Below are 10,094 nucleotides of genomic sequence, written 5' to 3' on the forward strand. Positions count from 1 at the left end.
CAGCATATTAAGAAACAGCATTGTTGACATTCTGTTAATCAAGAAGACATCTTTTCATCAGAGAGATGTTTGCAAGCAGAGTTTGGAATGTTTTACAAGCTCTTATAGCTTTTAGTTTAATAAATGAACAAAATAAATGGAGACAATGTCAAGAAAGGAAATACTTTTGCCTAACCAAGTCTTGGTTTTTCTACACACCTCTGGTTTGAACAAAATAAATGCTCTACTAGGCCAATGAGATGTTTATGATCAAGCTCAACACTGGCTTGTACTCTTCTGCCACTTCGTGACTTTCATTTCCCTGCCTGCCGTGTCCTCACTGTTATTGAGATCTGAGCGGCTGTAACTTCCATACCACATAGTAGCAGTTGTCAGTAACTCTGTTGCCCACTACAGTTACAGAGCTACCTTTGAATTCTGGCCATATTTTACCAATTACACCTTTAAGTCATGAAGGACTGCCTTCGTCAGTGTATCTCTGTATTGCTGCTGAGTTCGTAAACCCCTTAAGGCTGATTCAGTGCCTGCATGAATCAATAAGCTGACTTGCCACTCACTTGTCATGGAAAAGCAAAATGCAAATTCTAGCATTACCATGATCTTGAACAACTTGGCAGTTTCATGTTGCTTAAAGAACCTGTTTTTCACTCCCCATTCTAACAAGACAAAACTGCACACGCAAGCCCCCTTTCCACACAAACACAATAGAAATGCGGCAGGCCTGCCCGCAGCTTTTTCAGTCAAATGTGCGTCAGTCAGCCATAACCTGAAGCTCATGATCATGTCTCAGTGACTAAATCAGATTAGGACAGAATACTCATTACGTGTTTGGCTGTAACTGTATTATGTTGATGTCTAACCTCCTCTCATGTCCCCCTTTCAGCCACGAGAGTGACAGCGGACACAATTGAAACACTGTTTTGAAAAGAGAGTTGCGGCTATTAACTGAGGATCGTGCCAGATGAGCACGCAAAGACTCCAAGCAAGTAAAAGGACAACTCAAAGCAAGGACTGATGTTACTGAGAGACGTTTAACTCGACTATCAGAGTGTTGTGTGTGCTCAGTCTTCTCTTCAAAAGCCTTAGCCTGTAATGGCCTTCCTACATATTTATGCAAAAAAAAGTGTCACTCCCAGTTTCTTATGATAGCTTTATTCTGAAGTATTTTTCTAAGCTATAGTCTATTAAGGCCCCTCAGGATGAAATGGTGTACATTAGCTGAACTGTAAATATTTGGCTTGTGTGAGAGCGCCTCCCAGAGGTAGAAGTAGGTAGTGGTAACTGCAGCTCAGAGAAAAGGGTTTGTCTTGACTTAGCATTTATGTACAGAGGTTTACTGTCTGTTAAGTCTTTTTTTCCCTGTTGTAATATTATACAAACGTTCCATGGGGATTCAAGCAGTTGTCAGAAAAGGCTGATAATTACATCCAATACAGGTCAAATCAGTATTTTATCACTTTCTTTGCTTGAAATCTGGTAAAGCAAATTGTCAGGCCCAGTTTCACTGTGTTTAAATATATCAGGAATAGCATTTGAGAAAAAGGGATGCTGCATAAGAGTGAGAATAAGATATTTTGTAAGTTAGGACAAAGGGCACTTTTGTAAAGCTACAGTTGATAAACCAGTAAGATTTAACACAGAGACGCATCTGATTACAGTAACTGCTGTAACGTTGGTTAGATGCTTCGATATAATCTGCACAATCTTCCTCCTGGGTTTAATCGAGGTCAGCCCTACACATTCAGATAAAGGTAACACAAGTATCCTATTTATTTATGTGTGGTTGTTTCCACTAGTAGCACTGTCAGTCACCTTTCCTTCCGAAATCTGAAATATTTAAGAATATATTTCATCTGAAAACCACTTTTAGGGCTATGGATGTGACGATTGGCCCTGGATGATTGATACACTGGAGTAGGCTTAGTGTGAGGTCACAGTTTTTATTAAATGCTCTGCATCTAAAACTTCGGCCCGAAGCCTTTGTGGTGGAAAAATCCAGCTCTTCACTATTTGCACAGAATGCTTTTCCCTAGCAAAATCATTGGTGAGTAAATAATACTGACCTTTTGTAATGGGTCAGAAATTGACATCTTGATGATTATAAAGAATTATGTACAGTTATTACTTCTATAAATAAAATGTATGTGTATTAAATATGTGGTCTCCTCTTTTCTGTCTTCTAAGATCTGTACACATATAATATTGCTACCTTAATACAAATATACTTCATTTGTGCAGACCACAATTCAGCCAGCGTTTATTCCATATTAAGAGATGATGCAATATTTGATTATGACAGTTAAACTCCAGATAATTATTTCTGTACAACACTTGCCCAGATGCAACCGTTCCATGTCTTACAGTTCATCACATACTGATTTTTACACACATCTGATGTCTGAAACTAATAAAACCATTCTAATTAATTAGAGCTTGACAGATTGGTCACTGCCCTGACATTTACAATGAAGGCCACTGACACAATGTGGAGCCGACTGAAACATTAAGTCCCTTTGCAAACACCTGAGAATCCTTATCAGCTACATCCAGGAACAACCAGCTCTGCAACATTCCAAATTACATTTTCTGAGTAGTAATGTGTCTCTTTGACAGAAACAGTGTCATATATGTATAATCAAGTGTGCTAATAACACCAAATAATCCCAGGTAAAATTAAAAAAACAAGACAGTAATGAATTATAGGCTGAATCATTAGTTACAGAATTGTTGTTGTACAAGGTTCTTTTTTTCCAATAGTCAAAGCAAGGTCACAGAATTTGCAGCCAGTCCAAAGCACCTCGTGGCGTAATTGTCCCATCATCATCACAACCAGATGAAGTCTGACTGTTGGTTGCCAGGGTGATTTTTCTGATGAGAGTGCAGTTGATGTAATGTGGCCGGCAGGAGCAGCGTCGGTGGTCAGTGTGATCTGTGTCTAACTGATGTTGCCTCCTTTGAGTGTCTTACATGTGATCTGTCCTAGTTTGGTCATCAGCTGGTTGTCTTTCCACTGAGCTACACACTCATCTGAGATCTTCAGGTCCACCTGGAGAAAGAAAATATATATAATCTAAATGTATAAAAGGTTGACTGCTTTTATTCCAATATGCAATTATGCAACTTAAATACAAAATGGTGGGTTTTAGAGGAAAAGAGCATACAAGCCTGACTGACACATACCTGTAGTTTCTCCCACACCTTCTTCTTTGGGTTGAGTTTGTCATCGGGTTTGCCGTTCTCATATCCCTCCACAAAGACCTGTTCTCCTGGCGATGACCCCTCTGGAGGGTCCAGAGGCTCCACCCTTCTCGGCTCCCCTTCACTGGAAATCAATCAACCAAAAAAACGGATATTCAACTTTTTTGAAAGAGAAATGAGGCTGAGGGATGCGCCGTGCGTGCAAAACACAAATGACACTCACATCGAGGCACACAGCAGCATGGCTTGAGACTCGATCCCTCGCATCTTCTGGGGTTTCAGATTGCACAGCACCAACACCATCCTGTCCTGTAAGTCCTCCTGTGAAATATAGGCCACGAGCCCGCTGACCACCGTCCTCGGCTCCGCCTCTCCCACATCAATCTTCTCCAGGTACAGCGAGTCGGCATCTGGATGCTGTAAGGTTGACAACAAAGAAACGTGAACTAAGAGGGAGATGGCTGTGATACAGGTGGATCATCTCAACACACATCATCAGAGGAGGCATTCCATTGATGATCTTGACATCCTACCTTCTCCACACTGACGATCTTGCCCACCCTGATGTCCAGTCTGGAAGGAGACAGCTCATCATTGTCTCCTCCTGCTCCACCTCCTCCTGCTTTGGCACCCTTTCCTGCTGCTTCTGATCACGCACAAAAAGAAAAACACACAAATGATGACAAGTCACATAAGGTTGTTGACACCTCTTTTTATGCCGAACCTGAGTAAAAAACTCACTCGTCTTTGAGGCGCTGGGGTAGGCAGAGTTTGTAAGTTTGCGGAGCTCAGGAGACTCAAACTTCTTTCTGATTGGCTCCAGCAGCTGGTTTAGTGCAACTTCCACTGAGGCCTTCAGGTCTCCTGGATGGATGGTCTAACAGGGTCAGAGATCAGTGATGTTTAGAGCAGAGCATGGAGGGAAAATCAAGCATTTTAGCAAGAATTTATTTAAAGGAGAAATTGTATTTTTCATATAAACACATTCCTACACGTTACCTCTTCAGCAAACTCCTTCTCCACCTCTTCAAACGCAGTGTAGATTTTGTCTCCACCCCACTTTGGGTCTCTTTTGACGCAGAACTCTGAAACACAATGATCCCAATTATCAACACATTTTATATTCTTTATACAAGTGTGGAGGTCTGAGGCAAAGACAACATTCAAAGAGAAGTTTTGTACCTCCGCGTAGAGGGAAGAGGACGTATTTGACAAAGGAGAGGACTCCGTTGTTCTGGATGTTGCCTGGCTCGCAGAAAGCTTTCTTCAGCTTCTTCTTCACGTCTTCTTTGGTGTCCAGGAGATCAATCTTTGACTCCTGCAGCCAAAAGAGAACATGTTATAAATGACCATAACTACTAGAGGAAAAGGCTCATTTTGTTTTGTTTTTTTTTACTGTGACGCACTTCCTCTGAGGAGCTCATCTTGGCTCCTGTCAGTCCTGGTACCATCGGGTTCATCAGATGGGCGCGTTTGGCGTAGCCGAGAGAGGGCAGGTACTGGAGACAAACGAACGGCTTCAGTTACATTTTATAGTTAACACTGATCTTATTCTGACAGCAGTTTCATGCGATCACCATGCCGTAACATTAATAGCTAATTACTATAAATGATCTTCATAATTTAATTTACATGTCTACACAAGTAAATCAATAAGAAGTGCACAAGAATGAGCCATGTGCTTTCAACACATTTACAACAATTCCCAAACCAATCATCAGTGTCTACAAAAGCTTAATGGATATATTATATTTCAAAATGAAATAAAAGAAGTAAAAGGTAAATAATGTGGGGGAGAGAGACAGTAACAGGTTATGGAGGGAGATGGTACCTTCTCTGCCAGAGTGAAAATCTTCCTCTGATCAACTCCTCCAAACTGGGCGTCCACCTTGAGGTACTCTTCATCCAGAGCCTGAGGACAAGGATCAAGACTTTAATCAATCTTATCAGCCAATACAATATTTACTAGGGATAGACTAATTATCAGGGCCAGTACTGAGCATTTTTCTGATTATCGGTGTAATAAATCTTATCCAATATTTTGGCTCTGATTCAGTCACCTTTTCACTTTCTCTGTCCTGTCCAACACTATCTGGTTACACATCACAAGTAATGACATATCAACACTTAATTATGTGAAAGCGCAAAATAAATCATAACTACAATTATCACATGATATAATATTAAGTGGCATAAAATCAAAAAACCCAGAGTAATATTATACCACTCCTATATTAGTATCAGTGTGATGAGTCTGACAGTTTTTTTTAAAAGACGTTTTTTTATCACCTGTAGTCCTGGGTAGAGCAGACCACTCAGCAGTGGGTGCTCCACCTGTTTGACGACCTCAGCTCCAGCCTTCTTAGCATCGTGCTCCGTCACCATGGAGGACAGACGGTACACATCCAGAGTGTACTCTCTGACAAACAAGACAATAAAGACTTGATAGTTTAGCTTAAGTATTGGCTGCAGCAACAAAAGTCTGTTTCAGAGAAAGTTAATACAGTCTGAGTATCATCGGCGACACTGACCTGCTCAGCTGGTAGTCAGTTCCTTTGACAAACTTGAGTTTATCCAGAGGCACACCGATGCTCTCCAACATGGCCTTGATGACCTGCTCATAGTACTTCACCCTCAGCTCCAGCAGCTCCCAGGGGGCCTTCATGTTGTCTAGGTAGGCGTGCAAGTCTGCAAACAGAATGGTGACCTGGGGAAAAGCAGAAGAAACAACAACATAAACGTAAGCTACATATTCAAATTTAAATTCCTTCCTGAAGCTCAACTGGATGTACGCACCTCACACCCGGCCTTGAGGAAGTCTGCGATCTTGGACATGGGGACGAAGTAGGCGACGTGGGGTTTGCCGGTGGTCGCTGTGCCCCAGTACACCTTCAGCTCTCTCTCCTGAAGAACCTGCTTCACCTTCTCCTCTCCAAGGACCTCCTGCAGTACACACAGTCGAGAGATACATGAGACCAGCTGCTGGGGGACTTCAGTCGCCGTGACTGTATGCTTTTATTTGTGTGTCCCACCTGGAGGTTCCTGGTGATGAGGTTCAACTTCTCATCTGGACTCAGCTGATCTGCCATGGCGCAGGGCCTTCTGACGAGGACGACACGATTGTTATGAACACTGACAGCAGCTTCGTTTCATTTTGTCTTTCTGCAGCATGACTATCTGTCAGATCACTTTCAGTTTAATATTGCCCAAAACAAGAAGATAAAATCGGAACATGTCTCTGAGCAGACTTGGCTGCTGGCCCAAAAAAAAAAAAAAGGGCGATGAGCAGCGTTGAACTATCCCAATCTGACATTTTTTGACAGTATGAACTAAAATTTGACGTGTTTCTAATAGGCCGGTATTACCAGAAGACCATGAATGTTCTTAATACGTTTTAGCTTAACATATTGTACCTGAGGAAATTAGCCACTGACAGCAAGAAACAGGGAGCTACTGGTTAACTCTATGTTTACAATTAATTACTCCGTTTCCGCCTTATGTTAGAAACAGGCTGTTCAGCCAAGTCTCAGATAACATGCCTGCTACCTTACTGGCCAGCTCACCTCTAATGTCACGCTGATAATGAATCAAAACGCCATCTAAGGCTGTTTAGCTAGCTAGCAACAAAACCATGTGCAGCTACGTTACCTCGCTCCGGTGGTGTTTCGGGTTAAAGCTGCGGACCAGTTTGGTACTGTACCATTAGTTTATCTGACAGTAGTACCGGTCCACGATGAAGCCATAATTTAAGAGCTGTTGACTCACCTCAAAACCTGTCTTCTTGTAATGAGACGCGGGTGAGAAAAGCCGGCTGGGTAGACCTGTCAGTGTGTTGCATCAGCGATAGCATCGACTCTGCTATCGACTCACAAGACACAGGAGGGGAAAGCAATCGAGCGCAGAGTGCAGCGGCCCAAACAAAAGCTTCTCTGATTTTAACGCGTGCACACAACAGACAGACAGTAGGCCTATACTTATCGTCTTCTCACTGAATTATTCACCAAGATACACAGACACCAATCAGTAGGCTATCCCTGGGATTTAACATGCTGTGTTTGAATTGTAATTTGATTAATCTCAATGTATACAGCATGTATAAATATGTATTCTGCACCTCTCCACAAAACAAGTAGGTTTGCACATGTATGAGACTTTCATGGTGTTACCATTTCAGAAAACACCACAGTTTACAGATAACCTGCATGAAATTACACAAATATTACCGTTGTTATTATTACCAGTTACAATTACCCATAACACTTGATAAACTTCATCTTATAATAAACCATCACTAATGAATGGTACATGGATAGTTAATTAAATGTTGGTTAACAGTTATTTCAGTATAATCTCTATTTACATGTTTATAAACAGTTTATTAAACAGTTGTGTTTTATAAACATCAGCTGGAACTTTGCAATAAACTGTTGATTAATAATACAATAAACTATCACTATTAATGTCCCATATATTAATGATGGCTATGAAGTATGAAGTGTTTCCAAATGACCCTAATTGGAATGCAAACTGAAGGACTTTTTGGTTGAACAAACATTTCAGCATAATTTTGTCCTTGATATACTTAATGTAAACTTTTATTATATGTTTTACATATAAGGCTGATAGAATAACGCTGATGCTCCACTACATGTATAAGTCCTGCTATCAAAACATTACATAAGAGTATGAAAGTAGTAATTATCCTCAAATTTTTTAAAATATGAAAGTAAACTGTGCCATAAAATGGTGCTTGTCCTTGTTAATGGTTATGTTTGATTCGGGTGGATTTATATTGCTGCTGCATTAATGTGTTGTATTTTACTGCTGTAGATGTTTGAGGCTGAACTCAGACTTACACTTTATTATCCAAAGGGGAAATTCCTCTTCACAGCAAGATGACCGTCAGACAGCACATACGACAGACAGTATACAAAAACAGTGCACACAACAGAACGATCACTGTAACTACTTTATAGACATGCTTCATTTTCTATAAACAATTGATGTTTTCAGCTTTGTTGCATTTCACAGCTAGTCCAAGGGTTTTCAGTTAAATATATGAGAAGATTCTTCTCACGAACAAACAGCTCAGGTTTATCACAAACATTAAGAGTGACCACATCTGGACACCTGGCTGGTTTTCACTGGTGAGGAAGGGGACGTCAGACAAATGTGGTGGAGCAGAAGTATAAAGTTGCATAAATGGATACAGTGAATTAAAGCACATAGAGGCCTAACTTGAATTTGTACTTCAGTACAGTACTTGAGTACATGTACTTAATAACATTCCACCTCTGTATTTAAAGCAGCACGACCTTAGTTACTATCAAAAGCTAGTTTTACAAATTCTTATTAAGTTTTTTAAATGATGAAACTCATGTGCATCGAATGCACACACAGTGAATTTGGAGCTGTGGAGCCCTTGACAGTCTTGGGTCCTCTGCCTGGCTGGTGCTGTAGTCCAGCTCTGCCTCTCGGGCTTTTGCAGATTTCTTTTTCTCCCGGAGGCGTACAGTGGCCAGACATGTTTTAATATCACAGTCCTGTATTGATTATAGCTATGAGTGTGCAGATGATGCTGTCCCCATTGTCCATGAGCAGTTAGTGTGTTATTAACGAGTTGTACACTCTTATAACGTCATGTGTCTGTATCATCATTACTGAAAACATGAATGATGCATATTGTTTAATCACTGCAGGATGCATCCATTGACTGCACTGTTATTTCTGGGGACCCTGCTTTGTTCTACCTACACCCCTGCTAATGGAGCAACAGTGCCTGTGGTCAAATGTCAGATTTCATACTGTGAGAGAACTTTTTGGACACCTACATGACACTGATTACAGGACAAAGAAATGTGTTTGCATGTGAGCTGTTGTGAATGTCCAGCCGGGCCGAGGCACTGCTCAGTGTCTGCCGGCAGACTGAGAGTCAGAGGTCGGCCTCCAGCCTCGGCAGCACCGGGAGGATGAGGTTCCCAAACGAGGAGTCCTGGGTGATGAAGAAGCCCGACGAGTGGACGTGAGCGTGCTGCAGGGCGGCCTTCTGCTGGGCGGCGATGTGCTGCTGCTCCGCGCTGTCCCTCACCTCCTTCAGGCTGGGTCTGGACGACAGGGGGATGTTGGCCCCGGGGCTGTTCATGGCCTGGCCCTGCATCAGCCGCCGCTTCTCCTTGTCCAGCTCCGCCAGGATGGCCACCCGCGTCTTGTTCTGAAAGCCTGGTCCTGGAGGGTTAGCAGCCATGTCAAGTTAGCCGTGAACACAAAGGCTTTTACGAGTCCATGAAGAAAATAACCGAGAGTGTTTATTATGTTATGTGCTGCGTGTTCAGCTAGAGTCGTTGTAGTTTCTGTCAGATATGGAGAAAAAGCAGAGAGAAGCACTTTTAAAAGCTGAGGAGCTTCCGCTTCACGCTCAGCGATGGAGGCTAACAGAAGGAAAACACTTCCGGTACGAATGTTTGTCCTTCAAAATAAAAGCGCATGACTTGTGCCAAGCTTCATACTGCATTTACACGAACTCTTCCTTTATTTGGCCAGGAAACTGAATGTGTCTGTTATTTATGATTTTAAAGAAAGAGCCATAACACAACAATACATCATATGCACTGTGATGGCGATGTGATGATAAGCGGGTTCACAAAGCAAGATTTATAATTCAATCAAAAACTAATAACAAATATATATCTATTGCTAAATAGACTGAGTAATATGTTATTAAATGCACCAAAAATAAAAATGTAAATAAAAGTAGGCATTAACAAAATGTATAAAATATGACTGAATAGATATATCTGATTCAATTTACCTCTGAATCAATTCAACTATTTATTTAATTTTTTAAGTTTCCATTTTAAGTATTTATTCATTGATCAATTTTTATTCCTGCTGTTTGC

At 41.4% G+C, this 10,094-nt stretch overlaps 3 protein-coding genes across 8 annotated transcripts in view; 1 reads left to right on the plus strand and 2 right to left on the minus strand.

Annotated features, from left to right (window-relative positions):
* Positions 1–2,673, plus strand: part of kiaa1522 (KIAA1522 ortholog) — a 50,483-nt gene extending 47,810 nt beyond the window's left edge. For all 4 annotated transcript variants that reach the window (XM_037092454.1, XM_037092455.1, XM_037092456.1 and 1 more), the window contains one exon: positions 884–2,673. In XM_037092454.1, coding sequence (XP_036948349.1) covers positions 884–924 — 41 coding nt within the window. In that variant the 3' untranslated portion in view covers positions 925–2,673. The remainder of the gene's footprint in view (positions 1–883) is intronic.
* On the minus strand, positions 2,241–7,103 carry yars1 (tyrosyl-tRNA synthetase 1). 3 transcript variants are annotated; one of them, XM_037092462.1, is made up of 14 exons: positions 6,964–7,103; positions 6,231–6,300; positions 5,995–6,141; positions 5,730–5,905; positions 5,488–5,617; positions 5,030–5,110; positions 4,605–4,697; positions 4,381–4,516; positions 4,198–4,283; positions 3,940–4,075; positions 3,732–3,844; positions 3,422–3,615; positions 3,181–3,322; positions 2,241–3,046 (listed from the first exon to the last, which is right to left on the minus strand). In XM_037092462.1, exons 2-14 carry the CDS (start codon positions 6,285–6,287, stop codon positions 2,936–2,938), a joined length of 1,602 nt encoding a protein of 533 aa, XP_036948357.1. In that variant the 5' UTR covers positions 6,288–6,300; positions 6,964–7,103; the 3' UTR covers positions 2,241–2,935. The 3 variants fall into 3 exon arrangements, with proteins under 3 accessions (XP_036948357.1, XP_036948358.1, XP_036948359.1); XM_037092463.1 differs by having other exon boundaries at positions 6,231–6,297; positions 6,964–7,095; XM_037092464.1 differs by lacking the exon at positions 6,964–7,103 and adding an exon at positions 6,847–6,895.
* Positions 7,104–8,039: 936 nt separating this feature from the next.
* LOC119016560 (SOSS complex subunit C-like) lies at positions 8,040–9,661 on the minus strand. The gene has a single exon (XM_037092468.1). It carries the CDS (start codon positions 9,440–9,442, stop codon positions 9,131–9,133), a length of 312 nt encoding a protein of 103 aa, XP_036948363.1. The 5' UTR covers positions 9,443–9,661; the 3' UTR covers positions 8,040–9,130.
* Between the last annotated feature and the right edge of the window lie 433 nt (positions 9,662–10,094).

The sequence above is a fragment of the Acanthopagrus latus genome, chromosome 3 (genome assembly GCF_904848185.1).
Source record: "Acanthopagrus latus isolate v.2019 chromosome 3, fAcaLat1.1, whole genome shotgun sequence".
NCBI classification, from domain to species: Eukaryota; Metazoa; Chordata; class Actinopteri; order Spariformes; family Sparidae; genus Acanthopagrus; species Acanthopagrus latus.